At 41.4% G+C, this 18,608-nt stretch overlaps 1 protein-coding gene across 1 annotated transcript; it reads left to right on the forward strand.

Moving 5' to 3' along the window:
- Positions 1-18,540, forward strand: SMTNL2 (smoothelin like 2). The gene is made up of 9 exons (XM_054646979.2): positions 1-1,010; positions 6,922-7,012; positions 7,723-7,965; positions 8,648-8,701; positions 9,754-9,829; positions 11,859-12,029; positions 12,589-12,706; positions 14,014-14,165; positions 16,106-18,540. The coding sequence occupies exons 1-9, from the start codon at positions 606-608 to the stop codon at positions 16,230-16,232; spliced, it is 1,437 nt and encodes a 478-aa protein (XP_054502954.1). The 5' UTR covers positions 1-605; the 3' UTR covers positions 16,233-18,540.
- Positions 18,541-18,608: the final 68 nt, after the last annotated feature.

Consider the following 18,608-nt stretch of genomic DNA (forward strand, 5'->3'; position numbering starts at 1 on the left):
CGCTAAAGAGACAATCTGTGCATACTTTCACATCGTCATCGTCCAAGCAAGCCGGGAAAGACCTGGTACTAACCCCTCCTCCCCTCGCTCTGTCTCTCTCCGATTCCTTCCCGACCCACATCTCCCACTTCTTCCTTGCTCCACACCGGCGCTGCCGCCCGATTCGAGCCGTCTCGCTCCCGCGGCCCCGCCCGCAGCCCCTCGCGGGCTAAAGGCCCCGCGCAGCTGTGAACGATCCCGTGGCCCCGCCCCTTCCCCCTGCTTGTTCCACCATTCCCTCCCGAAATTCCATCTCCCCCTTTGAAGAAGTGCACGTTGAGCGGGGCACACCGGGCAGCAGCACGACCCGCACCATCCGCGCCGCTTCTGTGCGGCGGCTGCCCCGGGCGCGCCCCGCCGTGCCCCCGCGTCCCAGCAGAACGGGCCGTGCCCGGCGGCGCCGGGGGCCGGGCTTAGGGCTGGGCTAGGGGCCGCCGGGAGGCACGGGGAGGTCTCGAAGAAGTGGAGAGGCTGACGGCGGAGGGGGGGGACGGTCCGGCGCCTGCCGATAGCCGCTGCCGACCTTCCTGCGTCCCTGCCCGCGCAGCCTGCGGTGCGCGGACACCATGGCCGGCGAGAGCGAGGATTTGAACAGTCGGGAGGCGCAGACTGTCTGCGACGGCCTGGAGCGCTACGAGGACACGCTGCGGGGCGCCGTCCGGGAGATCCATGTGGACATCCAGCTGTTCAAGCAAGGAGTAGGCCGGCAGGTGGAGGAGGTGCTGCGCCTCGCCAGCCCCCTGGCACACGCTGTCTCTGAGCTGCAGCAGGAGAACCGGCGCCTCCGGGTACAGCTGGAGCGCCTGTCTCGGCAGGTGGAGGCCCTGGGCAGGTCGGCGGGGCTGCCGCAGGAGTGGGTGAACGAGGCGGCAGAGAGCCCCCAGGTCGTGGGGCCCGGCTCGCCGGCGCAAGGCTCGGCCGACGGTGCCTTCTCCGGTCATGGCAAGCGAACGGTTGCTGGCCGGAGCCAGGTAAGCAGCCAGGGAGACGACAGGAGGGAGGGCCAAGGGCAAGCATGAAGGGATGCTTCACGGGTGTTGCCAGACTGTGTTGGCACGGGATAATGTTTAGGTACACGGAGTTCCTCTTTTGCCAGGGGTCAGTGGTATTTTGGGAGGTGCTGTGAGAGATGGTCTTAGCTGTGATACCATCTAGAGATCTACCTGATTATGGCCCTCTTTGGTCAGACTGGGAGCTTGGTTAGAGTGGTAGCAACCTGTCAGTGCCCTGCGGTTAGAAATAAGAAGAGATGGGGCAGTCTAGGCTATCAATGTACGTGTGTACGCAAATATTTTTGTATCCTTTTTGGACTCGATTTTGGCAAGCTTGCAAAGGGGAATAGCTTAGCATATAGCAGGCAGTGGTTTCCATAAGATAACATCCCGCAGTGAGTCAGTTTTGCTGTCCAGCCACTGTCCCTCACTGCTGCAGCTCGTCCCTGAGAGGTTGACACAAGCTTTCGTGGTGTCCGTGACCTAAACTTGCGCAAGTGTAGTTATCCCTCCCACTGATAAAACTTTCTGCAGTGTAATGGAGCACTGTAACTTGGTGCACAGAAATCCCAATAGTGGAAAGCTCATCTGGTACCGAGATGTTTTGTGTAATTCTTTTTCTGTGTCTGTCTCTGTGATAAGAATTGAGAGCTCCTGTGCCACCCTTGACGCCAGGAGAGCGCAACCAGTCAGTGATTGGGTCACATAAAACTAAGGTACTAGAGACTTGGCTTTCACAGATGACAGCCTGTTTCACGTCCTTTTGGTTAAGCATGTCTTAAGGGGGTTTTAAAACTGTTGGAGCTTTAAAAAAACTGGTCTGTGGTCTGTCTAGGCTTGGGGTTAAAGAAGAAAAGCTTGGAAGTTGCATTTACTAGAATTGGTAGGAATGAGCAGAGTCTGTATTGCATTCCAGCCCACTTCATTCCTACTGACCTGTGTATGGGATCATTGGGCTTCCTACCTCTGGGCAAATGGAAAGGTAAAACTGTTATTTGATACATTCTAGCAACTGCTGCCTTTCCCCTGTGTGACAAAGGTAAGCAGCATCCATACAACTTCCAGACTGCTTCCTTTTTGTTCTGCGGAGCTATCCACACTTGCTTGTATTGTAAGGAATTGAAATAAGATGAGTGATACAGAAGGGACAAGGGATTGTGGTCCCTCAATCCATTTCACTCACTCCATCACCACTGTCTACGCTATGGTGTGCACTTCACAGTCTGTGAAAGTCTTGCATCAATCTTATGGCCAATATCCAGCTTTAAGTATCGGTCTGCCTTAAAGCACAGTATGAGCTTTTGTTTGGATGGGAACCTTCCTGCTTTGCTTTGGGGGTTTAAGGAAGATCACTTAAGTGCTGATCGTTCTTCAGTGCCCTCCCAACAATTTAGGTTGGAGAAGTTCCCAAGTTAGCAGAGCTGACCGAAAGGGAATTTCAGTACTGAGAAGTATGGGAGGTGCAGCTACAGCTATACATGCCAAATTTGTGCAGTGAAAACATGAGTTTGTGGGTCAGGTTCTGATGTGGCTACATGCAAATGACGAAAGACCAAGCCTTGGTTGCTGGGACAGTTGCTCAGATTTTCTGTAATGAACACTGTTCCTGCAGCTGATTCCAATTTCTGGATATAGGACTGAAGAATTTGAAACAGAATACCATAAATGGCACTGTGTATGTTTACAGACACACGAGCACCTATAATAAAACTGGTGACGCTTCTAGTTTTAGGAAATACTTCTATAATGTGAGACACGAGAAGCAAATAATACTGACCTGGAAATAGTAGCAAATCAAGATGTGCTCTTTTGCTCCTGAAAAGATTTATTGGTTGAGTTCCTTTTTACTGTGCGGTCGATGCAGCATTAATTGAATATCAGAGATTTTGAGCATCTTTGGTATCTCAGCCATTATTTTCTAATATTGCTAGATTATTTTTCATGGTAATTTCATTTGGGAAAAAAATGAATCCAGGGAATTCCAAGCATAGCTCAGAAGCAAGGACACAAATCTCCTTTTAATTCTAATCTGGGCAATTTCTGCTATGATGTCCTTGAAAGCTGATATAGAGCAGTCTAAATACTGGTTTTGGTGGAATTTTAAATGGCCGTTAGCTGCTCTGATTTGGAGGTGAGTCTTTCTGTTATTTTGATACCAGACTTCAACTCAGCTCTCTTAACCACGCCAGAGTCTTGAGAGCTGCTTTCACAAAGGTGGAAAATAGGGGATATTTGAAGAGGTAGTTTCAAAGATCTGGATCCTGGAGCCATACCTGCGCTACTGAGCATTTACAAAGAAAGAGTTTTGATCTTCCTTTTGTTGGTCTGATTTTACATTTTGGCAAGAGCTTCATAACTTAGGATATTTCCATAGTTTTTGTGATTAAGCATGATGCCTTTGTTAAGAGGGAGAACTAAAAGTACTTTAAGGGTGTCCTGTTTTAAAACCATCAGAAGAGTTTCTTGGACAGACAGCTGCAGAGAATCTGCCTGCAGTGGTCAAAGCCACAGAGAGATAGATAGCTGGCTATGACCACCTATGAAGGTCTAAACAAGTATTACTACCCATTGGGATCTCTCCCTGATGACCTGATGGCACCCAGCACTTAGGCAGCCTGTGAGTAACTGCATAAGACGTGACTTGGGTCTATATAATGACCTAAGTATTTCCAGCAAAGATGGGCTGAGAGAGCTGGGGTTATTCAGCCTGGAGAAGACTTCAAGGAAACCTCATGGCGGCCTTCAAATACTTTGGGGCTTACAAAAAAGAGGGTGAGGCACTTGTTTTTGTATGGGCAGATAGCAACAGGACAAGGGGCAATGGTTTTAAACCACTGAAAGTGGGCGGGTTTAGATTAGATGTTAGGAAGAAACCGTTCACTCAAAGGGTGGTGAAGCACAGGTTGCCCGGGAAAGTTGTGGATGCCTCATCCCTATCAGTCTTTGGGGCCAGGTTGGATGGGCTCCTGAGCAACCTGATATAAGCATGGAATCCCTGTGCATGTCAAGGTGTTGAAACAAGATGATCTTTATGATCCCTTCCAATTTAAACCGTTCTATGGTTCTATAATGACAGGGAGATTACATGATTACTAGAGCATTACATACTCTATTTCCAAACTATCTTAACTCCTCTGTTTGATAAAGGAAATATTTTGATTTATCTTCTTTATTATTCTCTTATACTTCTAGAAGTGTCCTTTTGGAATGGTGACATTTCATGGTTGCCTTGATCCTATCTAGACTATTTTTGTTCTTGTTTGTTTTAATTCACTGTGGCATAGCCACAGGCACCTGCTGAAGCTGCTAAGAGAGAATTGTCCCCTCCTATCAATTTATATCCAGTATATCCAGTATTCCTGTTGTTTTTCTTCAGTGCAATAGTTTTTCTAATATGTTCATGGTGTTCAAGGCTTTTTCTTCATGTAGCAGGGTCAGTTACAGATAGAGGATACTTGTATTGTCTTGTGGACAATGGCTTTCTTGTAGTAGAATTAAGGGGTAAACGTGGTACACTTCTTTCTGGTGTCTAGCTGGCTTGTTTCCATTTCCTCAAAATTTCATTGTTCCCAGTATCTGATATCTCAGTGATCTCTATATATGCAAGGAACAGAGTGTGGAACTTTGCCTGGGTGGCAGTCAGTGGCAATATTACTGTTCAACAAAGTGAAGCAACAATTTCACCTATCGTATTTAAGAATGGGATGTACTTCTCCTAGAGAAACAGCATTTCTAGAACCAGAGATTTGTATTGTGACCCTTGTGGTAATTGGTGGTCTTATGAATGACACTGAATGACTGAAATCTGTCATTTGAGTGAGAGTAATATCATGTGTCTGTCATTCTTCTAGAATTTGACCTTGTTGCAGACAAAATCTTGAAGAGACATAACAGACATGTACCTTAGAGGTTCAGCGGGGAAATAACAATTGTATTTCTTTTTTTTTTTTTTTCCTAATCTTGTGAGCTGGTGCTTATTTTTTCTGAATGCATTGAATTTTTACTACTGGCTTGCGATAATTGCAGCTTACAGTTAGGGATCTCCAAAGTGTAACTTCTTTGCAGCAAAGGAGAAATTCCAGCCGCCCTATAACTATGGAAAGTATTATCACCCTCCTTACATGAAAACCTCTGACCTACACTGAGATGAGTTCTACAAGCCAGCTTTGGATAAGGCATCGAAAATATTAGTGTTAACTTTCTTTTCTTCAACTTCATCAGTTCTTCATTGTGTTGTTGTCACATGAGTCGTACAAATGTGTACTTCTTATTGTTAAGAACAGATACGTGTAGTTATCCCTCTGCTATTTATAATCTATGTAACCAGCACTGACAGAAGTAGTATTTCTAAACACGAGTTTGTCAGAAGCTTGGCATCTCCACAGTGAATTCTGAAAGTACTTCAGTCTGACACTACTAAATGCCCATCAGAATCTGATCTCAGATCCTCCCACTGTTCTGTCAGCACATGGGCCTTCTTCCCCATCCTCCAGCCTGGTATCAGTTTCTTCTTTGGCACTATTAGCCAAACCGTAGCAGTCAGGTTTGCATGAAATAAGGTAACGCAGCACTTGACATTGCATTAGAAAGCAAGTTCAGTGTGTAGAATGCTACGTGACCTTTGCAACAATCATGTCATTTGACAATTTTACTCACCCACGCCTCCCCAGCTTATAAAAGTAGATTCATGTTTACAGCCTACACAGGCATTCTTCACATTCAGGTCATAATGTGACATGAATGGCTAAACAGTTCTAACTGTGTATCATGGGTATATTCTAGGGAGCTGCATTAGCTGTGCTTTACATTTCAGTTCTGGATTTGAGCAGTAATTGTTGACTGGGATCTCAGTTGCACTAAACGCAGCAATAAAGGTTCTGAACCCCTGATTCTGCCTGGTTTCTGTAATTAGTATTTGTTTAATTTGTAATTTTCTCAGTCCTGGCAGCTAGTGATAACCGAGTTTATTCATGCACAGTCCCTTTTCCAAAAGTTTCAAAATAGGGGGTTTCTCCCAGAAAATTAAAACATCTGGATATTACTACGCAATCAATGAACATTTTTGTGGACCGTGTGTTGGGGAATTTCTCTCTACTACTTGTAGCTTGAAGCTAACTTGCTTCTTCTTGGAAACTTAACTGCAGTAATCATGTATCTGTGAAGCAGTTTCTTCTTCCTTTACTTATGCAGCCAAAAATCACATAGTTCCTCACAGTTTAACATGCCCCTTCAACCCCCAAAAAACCCCATCCCCACCAGACAAAAAAAACCCCAATCAAACAAACAAAACCCCTCAACCCTCCCCCTTCCCCTCCCCCCAACCTTCTACTAAACCCACAAAAAAATTCCTGGCTGATTTTTCTGGAATTATATTGACAGCCATTATGAGGACAATTTATGCTTTTGCCAGAAAAAAGCTATAAAGCTATCCTTACAAACGTTACAGATTATAAAATAGCTGTAGTGTCCTGGGATTGAATTTACTTTGTAATGCCTGTACAATATGTTTTTATACTGTATTTTCTTTCTGCAGCAAACAGAAAAAAATGCATAGCATTATTCCATGCAATCTCAATCAATTTCTCCACTGTTACATCAAGTCTTCTGTTTATCACCATTGCAGTGGGTGGCGATACCTTTATCTAACAAAAGATAACACTTCCTAGGTGCTTGGGGTCCGTTAAGGACGCACGTGTGAAGATTGATTTAAGTTAGGCATTGCCAATGCTTCATTGGCAGGCTAGGCTCCTGGGGTTAGGTAATTGTTCCTTTCTTATTTTGTGGTCACTTGCATGAGGAAGACCTGTTCTTGGCAGGTGTTTCTGGATATTCTTCTCACTTTTGCTGCTGTTTGAAATTTAGCTGTCATGTCTGTTTTCTTTTCTGACAGAGCGTAGACCTGGATGACCACCAGAAACCTGAGTTTAGAAGAGTTTTTAGTTCTTCCATCATTGAAAATGGGCATCGATCTTCATCATCAGGTAGGAACAGGGCATGAAATGAAGCAGCACTGCTTGTAAAATACCTGATCTTGGCAGTCATAGAGCAGGACTCACATTTTGGAAGGGTTAGAATCTACTATAGTTTCAGGATGGATATTGTCCGGTGCCACCTTTACTTTATTTCATAATTAGGAGTGTAATTTCTAAACTTTGGCTTTACTGTTAAGCATGTACTACGGTGTTTCATAAATTGGAAGCTATTACTCCTGCATTAACTTGAGACACGAGCGATAGGACCTTTTGTGGTGGGTGCCGTTGTAGTCTTCTATCCCAAAACATGTTGCAAGTCACCCATCCGCTTCTGTCATCCTTCAGTGGACGTAGGACTTACCATCTCCACTTTAGAGAGAGTCATACAGTGTTTCATAAAACTATGAACAAAAATGCTGCTTCCTTAACTGGGGCAGGAGATTGTGAGTGAGGGCTGCACAGAGGAAGAGAAGCTTACCAAATGCAAATGCTAGTATATTAATGATCTGAAGATATTGCTCCTGCTGAGATTCACGTAGAGTACGTGTGATCGCTGCAAGGGTCACTTGGGCTAGGGTTGTTTCTGCTATGTAAATGGTATAATGTTTCAAAGAGGAGTAAGTCCAATGACCTGTAAAATATTGTTGCGTGAACATTGGTTTGTAGCTTTGTTACAAACTGCAAACAAATTTACTTCCTCTCTCCCATTTTCTACTCAGGTCAGGCAAAAGTCGCCCGTGAACTGACCTGTTTTCAGATGTCAGAATCTTCGTCCCCCGAAGCCCATGCCCCTGCAGTCACCTTACAGATGCCCCACCTTCCTGTTACTGCAGTAACCAGGACATCTGAGAAGTTTTCAGGAGAGAACATCTGTCCAACAGGAACAACTAATACATCTTCTTGCCTACTGGGACAGGGCAAGAGCGCAAATAAAATGGGAGTAAAATCTTCCAACCAGCCAGGTAAAAGAGAAGAATAACTTGCTGATGCCGCATCCCGTTTCCTTTCTTCAGCTGGTGCTATGAGTGTTGTCCTGTGACCTAGTGGTCGTTATGAAACCTTGCTTCTATGGCTATATATCCCATTGTGGGACATTCCATTTTGGAATACTGTGGGTCCTAGCTGGAGCCTTCAGCTGTAATGTCACATCTGCAGAGAATTTTTGTGCCTAATGTATTTGAGTTTTTAGTGAAGTGTATCTGACAGCGCAGTTACTGAATTCAGTAAGTTACTGAATCTCTTAAACGTGCCCAGCTCTTTTCATTAAATTTGTGGACATTTTTAGTGCTTTAGGACTGGAGGTCCTGTGTGAAGTTAGGCAGATATTTGGCCAGCAGGTTTCAATAGTCATTTGGAAGAAGGAATGACTGACAGCAGTCTGACACATATACACATGTCAGTGATTGCAGAATCTTAGTTATATTGAAACTGAGTTTAAAAAAAAATTCAGCTTCACATAGAAGCTGTTCATCCTTGGCTGTGACACTTACAAATTGGACTATATATATGGGTCAGAAATTACAGAAGGAGACTGGGATGGGATTGCTAGCAAGAGATAGGGATTATTTGCAGATTATTCTTTCAGTTTTTATCTTACTAAAACTAAAAATGTAGCAAACACTTCCTTTGTTTGTGCTTATACAGTGAAGGACTGGAATTCAATTACCATGAGAACAATGGATTCATCTGCCACTGGAGGTGAGTATTCCTATCTGCATGCCCTTATGTAACAAAAACTGAGAGCGATTCTGGGCTCTTTGGGGGATCTGAGCATGTAGTTTTGACTTGTAGGTACACGGTAATACTAACATTGCTAACAAGTATGTATGCAGACTCATAGAATCACAAACACTTGTTCTACTCCATCAGATTCTCAATGAGTTCAAAGTGAGGGGTACTTACCCTTACTTGCACAAGTGATGTACGTGTGTAATGTTAGGCAATCTCTGCAGTGGAAACCATAGATGCCAGAAAAGTGAGGCAAGCAGACAGCTTGAGCAGTGAAGATTTCAGCTGATCAAGTGAAAACTGTGACTGCACACAAGGCAGTTGGAAAGTGGCATGCCCACCCACATATACTGAAGCAAGTTACTTTGAGCAAGATAAAAGTAAGGCGTCTCCTTTGTCATATAATGTGGTAAAGGACAAAATGCTTTAAGGATTTCTGATTTCAGTTGAAATAGATGAGTTGAGCTCTCTCCAAAAGTACCTCTGATTGCTGTCACCAAGTTGTTACTGCCTGCACAATGTACTGGCATTTCACAGTGGTCTCAAGTGTCGGTTTATTTAGCAAAATATGTAGCCCTTCCAAACTAAAATTTCCTGGTAGAAATGAGATAATTTAAATTATGTACTCAATTACATTAAACTCCCCAGGCCTTGTCTGCTAGAATGACTTTTGCAAGCACCACTTTTTCCTTTAACTGAAATGTCAGTGGCAGTGTGCCCTGCTCTGAGGGCCTGAAGTGATCTGACCTTCCAACTGCAGTTTTATCAAAGGCATCCTCTTGGAGTCCTTCCTGGTATGCCTACACTATCCTCGCTGCAGTTTTACAGAGGAATTGAACTGCTGGGGAAAATCCTTCCCCAGCTTGTTAGCTCAAATGGAAGTCAGAGGCCTGCAGTTTAACAGTGTGGTGAGTAAAAATCAATGCGTGTCTATCCATCAGGAAAGCACATGAGGAAAGTTTCTATTTGAAAGCACATGAGGAAAGTTTCTGCACTAACGCATCTTTTCTGTTTTTATATAGAGAATGCTACTTCTGTCACCAAGCCTGTCTCAACTGTGAACTATGGGCTGCGTAGTGGAGCCAAAACTGGTGAAAGGTATGCATTTTTCATGACATTTTGTTAGGCCGTTGTGGTCAATGTAGTCTCAAGGGACAGATGTTCTGCTGACTTGGAAAACGGGTGAGTCCCAGATGCTATTTTAAGCACTGGATGTATAATTGTACATTAAACTACTTGCCCCATGATCTCTTACATTCACATAGGTAGTTCATTTAATGTATGTATGTACATACATTAAATTACATTAATGTATGTAACGTATGTGCTATGTCCATCAACATGTAAATGGGCATATTCCTCTTAACCACACTTCTACTTTCAGCGAATAACCAATCAATGTCAGTGACTACTGGAATCATCACACTATCTGTACTAAAACCATCCTAGTGATGTACTGTACATAGTCATTTTCATTCAACACAGCGGTGCTTATATACATACCCTGAATGTTCTCAGGTGAAACATACCAGGTTATTTATCGATTGTACTTCTCATGGGAAATCAGCAACCTGCTGTATATATCATGTTATATGTCTAGTTTGAGGATCACTCGTTCCCCCTAAACCCCCTGCATGCCCTGCTCTTTTTTGCCTCTGATTCCTATATCAGGGCCATATCCTGGTTAATCCTCACACCTTTCTTTTCAGGAGGCATCTAGTAGGCTGTACATCAACATCACGCCTGCGAGTACAGCTTTGGATAGCCTTAGCACATTTGGCTCCTTTTTTGGTGGGGGGTGCTTCTTCAGGCTGTCCCACCAGTGCACCAAAGAACAAATGAGTCACTGGTGCTATATTTTAAGCATGTTAAAGGCTGTGAGCTTTCCTCTGGGCTAAGTGGAACAGAGATGAGAAAGGACAAAATTTTACAGAGCACTTTCAAGTAGACCTAACTGTGAATTTCCACCCTGTTTTAGTCTTATTGAATAAGATTATCAGTGCTTGATAGTGGTGGATTTTTGTTAGGAGGAGGAAGCTGTCAGATCGTTTGAAAACAGTTTTAAATATACTAATCTGTGTTGAAATTAGTACCTTGGGTTTATTTTTGGAAACCAACATATGATTACCAGCAAATATCCTTAGTTTGGCTCGGCTAGACTAAATTCCTTGCTGAGGACTACTACACATTCTCTATTAACTCAAGTTGCAGTTGCTTAGTAGAGAATTACATGGTATCACAATTATTCCTGGCATATACAGACATGCTTAGCATGCAAAATATCCATCAAGAAAAGAATTGGAGAGAAGAAAGTTTAAATCTCTTAAATTAGGCTTGTATCTGTCTTGAAAAGAATCGCAAATTAGGCATTACATTTCCTCCGAGGTAGTTCCAACATCAGCACTTCAGCATTTGAGTCATGATACAGTGAGCACACTCGAGAACTTGGTGTCATACCCGACCTCCATCTGTACCAGAAATTAACGCGTGACACTGATGTCATTGTTCTTTGCCTGTTTCCCCATCTCTGTGATATGGAGTAATTCCAAATGCAATGTTTGGCTTGCTTCATTAATGCCAATGAAGCAGTATATGGCTCAAACAAACACAAATTAGAATATATTTCTCAATCATATATACAGCTTGCAGTCAGTCAGTAAAGCAACACTGTCAGAAGGTCAGAATTCAGTGTGCTACAAGTAAAAATTTCAAAAGTACTTCCTGATTTATTCTTCAAGTTTCATTTTAAAAATGTCACAGCCTCCAAGAACCCTGAAGTTGGAAATCGATGGGATTTAGTGCTCCTGTGTGGCCACAACTTTGTTTTTTTGTCTTTTTTTTTCTTGAAGGTTTTTAATTGTTGTTCTGCTCAGTGCTATAAGGTGCTTGTGGCTTGTCCAGCTGTGTCCTATTTGTAACAGTACCTTAGGTGCTTCAATACTTAAGTGTTGTTGTGTGTCAATAATAATTTTACTTTTATTAACATTGCTTTTGACTCATGCAGGTCTTCTTGAAATGGATCTTTTGGAAGGTTTAGAGACAATAGTTGAACCTTTATGCTTGCTCTTGTCACTGCAGAGAGTTACTCTTTCATTTGCCACATACTTTTCACGTTATGTTTCTCCAGTGCCATTGACAGTTGCTGTGAGGTGACACCCAGCTCTCCCTCCCCTCCTCCTGCTGTGCATCGCCCAGTTGAAAGGAGGCGAGAATTGGTGCGGTCTCAGACGCTCCCGCGGACTTCAGGAACACAGGCCAGGAAAGCGCTTTTTGAAAAACTTGAACGTGATGATGGAAAGTACGTCTCAGTCCTTGTCTCCAGAATGGTTTGTTAATGGAAAACTAATTTGTCAGTTATTACCAGCAGAGTACAGCTGGGTGGGAGAACTCTCTCATTGTAGGATTTGGAGCTAAGGAACAATACGAGGCCCCTAAAGTTTCACTGACTTACAGACCAAGTCTTGGAAATTCACAGCTACAGAATTCTCTGACTTTGGAGTTGTTCAGCTGAAGCAGCAGGTTCCCTTTTATCAGGGAAGAGTTCTGTGAAAGTTGCCTTCTCCATCATTATAGGAGACTGCAAATACAGTGTCTTTCTGTTGCCATTCATTAAGGATCAAAATATGGACACTTCTTGATGGAAGTATGATTTAAACAAAAGAGGAATTGGAATTCTGTCTTCCGTTTAATAAAACTAAGTTTTTCTTGCAGGACCAACAAGTCGAGGTTTCAGCAACATGTTTCTCAAATATCACCTAGACAGGGGCTGACCTGAGCAAAGTTGTATAGATGTTCCTGACAAAGAGGTTTAAGTTTTTCTAGAATATAATTTAATCTGGTCTCTGTTAATTTTCCAGAGGAAAAGGAGAATCCAGAGCTAAGCTGAAGAGGTCGCTGAGTTTTGGGGTTGCCAGCGCTAGCAGCATTAAACAAATTTTGTTAGACTGGTGTCGCTCAAAAACCATAGGATACAAGGTAAAGATATGGTAGTATTTTCATCTCTCTCTTTTTTGTTTCAAGAGAATTTGCCAAATTCCGTGCTCAAAGGCTGAATGTAAAATATGCTAGAGAATTAGTTAACTTCCTCAAAGTCATCAATTTTTGTGTGGGTAACATGAATATGGTTTCTGTAGGCAGCAATTTAAGACTGTCAGTGACTGCATGAACGAGATTCTGTATGTATATTAAAGCAATGCATTAGTGTTTTTCTAAAAGCCAATCTTTTTGTGCTTATGGATAAAAATTTCAGTATACGTTCAGACTTTTTTTTCTTAGTTGCAGGCTGTAATTTTTTATTCACATTATACATGACAAGTTCTGAATACATGGAGACTATGGCCATTTTGCTACATGCAGACCCAAGTACTCTCTTAGTATTCGACAAATAAATTTGTAATAAATGGTTGAGTTTCAATCATACTTTGAGTAAATTTTTGTGAGGTAGCATCAGTGTTACTATAGGAATACAGCAGTTGAGATTTTACTTATTTTACCTGGCCTTTAAACTGGAACTGTCAAAGAAATACAGAATTTTTTTTCTAGGGATTTTTTGCATGTGTTTAGTATGTTTTTCAACATTACTAAATGTGCATAATTATTGCTAAAGTGTAGAGTATAGTGTAAATAAGCAGAACTAATTAAAATTACGGTTAATTGCTGGGAAAAGCTGGGACTTGAATTTTATATGATGAGAAAGCAGCATGAGACAAATATGTTTCTTTTCACTGTGGCATTTGAAAGGATAAGAATTTGTTTTGAGAATCAGGTTGTGCAGTAGGCATGATTTTTCTTATATTTCTACCTATCTGTGTGTAAACAGATATTGAATTGGGCAAAGCCAGCAAGCATAGTCTTTATCTAGTGTTATTCACAAAATGAACTGTTCTTCAATTTTAAATCCTCCATAGGGTGATTATGGTTATATATAAGCAGTGTCCTTAGTTTTCCACAGATACTGAGCTGGTGCATCAGGCCTGCTCCAGTGCTCACTGATGTTGATGAGATTCTTCACGGTATTTTCAGTGGGCTTTGGATCAGGGACCTTGACTATATGTCTGCTTTGCATCTGGGTATTTCAGGCAAAGACCTTTTATTGCTTTTTAGTGCCATTTTTTCCCCAGAATGTCAACAATGAAATGGACATACAAAGATGGGAAGAAGAAAATAAAGCCTGTGCTCTTGCTGGTGGGAAAGAATGATAGAAAACTGCATTGAACAAAAGCAGCTGCTCTTATTCGTTCCCCTGTGCTGCATTAACATGTATATTTTTTTCATCATGACAGCACATTGATCTGCAGAACTTCTCCTCAAGCTGGAATGATGGGATGGCATTCTGCGCTCTTGTGCATTCTTTCTTTCCTGAAGCTTTTGATTATAATAAGCTTGACCCAGCTAACCGCAAGCAGAACTTTGAGCTGGCCTTCACAACGGCTGAGTGAGTACATTAGTGCTCTGGGAAGTGCTTCCAGTTCAAGTCTAATGCACCTGAGCAGCAGTGAAGAGTTTCATTATTATTCTTTTTGACTCTCTATTGATGCCTTGGGAGGCTGCCTAGAACAGAGGCTAGACAGTGTTAAAGGAATAAAGTAGGTATTTAGTAAAAAGGCCTTCAGAGGATACACCTTGGACAGTACAAGAGCCTGGCCAAGGCTACACCCGAGATGGATGATGGATCACACGTTTTCACACTTTTGTAAGTTTTGGTCCATTTACATATTGGGGTTAATTGTCCAATTACAGCTTCAGATTACGAAGCCCCATCCTCCCAGATTGCTATCCTCAGTTCGCTGCTGTTTATACTTTTTGGGCCTGAAGCTGCAAGGGTGTCCTTGGTTCTCGGACTGGGAGAGGATTGTTTTGTCTGACTAAACTGTGAGGAGAACTTGCTAACACTTTATATGAAGTTCAGACTTGTATACTCATGCAGTACAGAATCTGGAAAATATGAAGCTAAAACTTAAGGCATCAGCATTACTAGCTTGCATGTATCATGCCAAAAAAGACAATAAAGCTCTGCAGAGAGAACGCATAGAACATGTGGGAAACTTCATCTCTGTTCTTCTTGAAAAAGAACAAAGGTTGAATTCAGTGTAAGTACAGATCAAGACTGAGAGCTTCTCAGTATCTCAACCAGATAACTGCATTTCTGAAAACAGGCAGAGCTAATACCCTCTGTCACAATATCCAGATTCTTTTTTATGCTGTATAGCAGGTAATTAAATGCTAACTAATTTGTTAAAGTCATTATGAATGTGAACCTGCCAGTCAGAGATAGTAACATTTTTGAGCTGATATCAATGTGATTCTTAGGGTAAGACCTCTCCATGTGCTATGCAGCTGGGTTTGGTACACTTTTTCCAAATGGTAATAGGCGGTACGAACACATGGCTAATGAGGTAACTTAAAGAACTGGATTTGCCATTGCCCATTCAGAAAAAGCCTTTCACATTTCTTGACATAATGTTGTTTCTCCTTATTACAGCCTCTAGCAAAGGAATTAATTTGGGAAATACAAGTATTTTTATAAGTACACATATATATAAAAAAATTTTGTTGCTTGTCAGTGAGTTGAAGGAGATTCTGTGATACATTTAGGTGATTGATCTCTAAAAAACTATCTACAACTCTCAAGGGAAAGCTGCAGTGTTCTTCGACCTCAGTTTATATAAACAGTAAGTTTAGGGGAGAACAAAAGACACCATAAACACAACACTAAGAAACATTAGGTGAGAGAAAATTACAGAAATTACTATTCGTAGCTATGATTGCCTTTAAACTGATTTGAGTGTCAGTAAAGGCTATTTTCTCAGCTATTGCTGTTCACCCCAGTACTAGCTATGCTGATACAATTGAACCCTGCCCTTTTGATTTTTCATCTTAAGCCTCTGCAGATCTGTTCCTTTCTGCAGGTCCAGATCACTCACATCTTGAAGATATGGGCGTGGTGGAGAACAAACAATACACAGCCACATGGGCCTTCATCAGCACATCTCATCTCCTCCTGAGTTTTTCCATTCTTTTGGAACTCCCTATATATAGCCAAGAACTGAGACATGGGCAGAGTAGTGTGAGATTGGGTTACATGCTACAGATACAAGGAATGTGAATGATAGTGAAAAAAGCACCACCACTCCAGGGCTTTAGATCAGATCCCAGTATAAAGCAAGAGACAGAAAGAACAGGAATATTCTGTGGTCATAAAAAAAAAAACAATGTCCAGCCTGACCTTGCTCAATTCATTGTGAAATGAAATGCTGCCAATAAACCTCACGATTTCTTAAATATTTCAATGGTGCTCAAATCAGAGCATCAAATGAATTCTGGAAGCAGTTATGTAACTCTTGATTTGTTGTATCTGTTTTATTGTTAATACAGGAAAATGGCTCACTGTGACCGTCTGATAGAAGTGGAAGACATGATGGTGATGGGTCACAAGCCAGATCCCATGTGCGTCTTCACCTATGTCCAGTCTCTGTACAGTCATCTACGATGTTTTGAATAAAACTATCGACACCTCTCCAGCCAGAAGGGTCAAGTACAGCGTGCTAATAGGAAGACTGACATTTTGCAAATGGAACACAGTATTATTTCTTGCTTTGTACTGTCCCTTTGCTAACGTTCAGCTGTGTAGCTGGCTGACTGAAGTATTTCTGAGCAGTGCCCTGAAGTGTTGATCACATCACCATGTCAGTAATATGGAAATAGGTTTGAGAAAGACAAAAAGACATTGGCAAAAGCAAATATTGTCATTTCGGTGCTAATAGTAGATTGGATTTTTAGGATTTTTATGTTTAAAGATCACAGGAAGCAAATCTACTTCTCCTGTCTGTAAGGTTAGGGACAATTTTATGCAGTGATTCTGGTATGAAGGTGTTCCATCTTAAAATGCAGGTAAAACTCCAGAAGATAGCACCTTCAGTTTCACTTCTCTGTTGAACATAGTATAAAAGAAACGGCAGATGGACAAGGAAAATTCTGTTTAGCAAATAATGACCTAGAGTACTCAACCGTTAGAGCAATCATGCCTATCCTCCAACCCTACCCCTCCACTCTAGCATACACACACACAGATCAAACAGGCATTGTTTTGTTCTCTTAAATCATAAAGACAGCATAACCTCTTGTCTGATGAGTGTGGTGACGGATTACTACGTTACATAATGGCATTTGTCTGTAATGGTCAAATCTAATAGTATTTGCTGAGAGGGCTGCTAATGCCTCTGCTGGCAGTCCTGGATTGATTTCTTGATCAGACTAGCAACAGCTGGGACTCCTCTTTGTCTGAGATCGTGTGCTTGCATGGTTTAGGATTGCAGGAAAGGTAGGAGCTAGCAAGGTACAAAAGCCTTTGAACAGTTTTAATAGAAACAAGCCTGTTTCTGTAATGTCCTTTTACCTGGACTCAGGGGGAGAGCAGCTCTTCAGTGTGGACAAGAGTGAACTCTTTTCAACTTGTTCAGTACAGATGCTGATTGAGGCAAATGAACAGTGCACAAAAATATATATGAAAGATGTGGGAGTTTTGAAATAGTTTCAAAAGCCTTGCACTAGTTTCAGTTTTCAGTTAAATTACTATTAAAACCACAGTACAGTTAGATTATTCCAGATTTACTGGACTAAAAAAAGCCTTCTAAAATTATTTCTTCCCTAAGAATAGGCTCATAGAAAGAAAAAAAAATGAAAGCCACAAATCATCTGCTCATGCTAGAGAATGTTTTTTAACCTGCCCTTGTGCTTTTTGTAGATATTTAGAAAGATTAATTTGGTTCTACATTGATGTGTAGATATTTAGAAAGATTAATTTGGTTCTGTGTTGATGACCATTTATAATAAAATATGTCAAGCACTCTTCAGATTTATTGCATCTTTTCAGAATGATGTGACAGATAACCAAGTAAAATCAGTGAAAGCACAGAGCTTTTACTTAAAAGATTTTTGTTCCAGTCATGATTCTCTGTGCTCTGAATTTCAGTTAAAAAAGTACATAAGTTCAGCTGCATTTGAAATATGATTTTACTTCAGTCTCCCTTTCTAGTCTAGTTTACTTAAAAACCATGAATGAAGCACCAGCTTTGTTAGCATATAAATGCCATTGCCTTCAGTTCTTTACTTTGTCTTGAATTATTATAATTCTGAGGAGTAAGTGTGTGCCTATAGCTCTGCCAAATACACTCTAAGGATAAACATATCGTACTTATGTTTTGGAGGAGTTTTTGTTAAGCATGAGGAGAAATCTGTCCAGAACTGGCACATACAATACACCTATTTACATTCTTACAGTAGAGTACTTTTTATTGAGTCCATCATAATTACCATGAGAGGGTCAATACTGCCTTATACATCGCATTCCTTCACAGTCTGAGGTCATAGATGATTTTACTGTGTGATATGAGTGCTGAAGACGCAGGTAAGTGCTTGGCCAATTTAGGCCTAATAGCATATAATTATATAAAGGAACTTTTAGACTGTAAAATTATTGCTAATTCAACAGGGTGAATCTACATACTTTCTGTAATTTAGCTTGTTTTTGCAGCTATCCACAAGGTATTTGTACAGGTTATCTAAAGTCTTCCCACTTCAGAGAGGTGACTAAAGATATCTGGGACTTAACAGCCACCTGTTTGCAGGAAAGTTGAAGACTGTAAGTTGAGTTGATCTATTGGTGTGTGTAAGGGTTTAGGGAGATAGTGCTATGACATACTTCTAGAAAAACAGCTTTCTGCATTAAGAGGTCTGCTCTGTATGAATAACCTCAACTATTTGATTGTATGATTAAATTGAAATTAAAGTATATAATGTATGCCAATTGATTTTTCAATATTTTTATTTTTTTAATGCAGAGCATGTGTGTATGTGTATATGACAGTGTGTTTAACAT

The sequence above is a fragment of the Agelaius phoeniceus genome, chromosome 20 (assembly GCF_051311805.1).
Source record: "Agelaius phoeniceus isolate bAgePho1 chromosome 20, bAgePho1.hap1, whole genome shotgun sequence".
Classification (NCBI taxonomy): Eukaryota; Metazoa; Chordata; class Aves; order Passeriformes; family Icteridae; genus Agelaius; species Agelaius phoeniceus.

What these genes read in the sequence shown, in the direction of transcription:
- SMTNL2 (XM_054646979.2), top strand. Translation starts at nt 606, where the DNA reads ATGGCCGGCGAGAGCGAGGATTTGAACAGTCGGGAGGCGCAGACTGTC. An exon ending in GGATTCATCTGCCACTGGAG is followed by an intron (nt 8,702 to 9,753) that starts GTGAGTATTCCT and finishes GTTTTTATATAG; the next exon opens with AGAATGCTACTTCTGTCACC. An exon ending in CTGGCCTTCACAACGGCTGA is followed by an intron (nt 14,166 to 16,105) that starts GTGAGTACATTA and finishes TTGTTAATACAG; the next exon opens with GAAAATGGCTCACTGTGACC.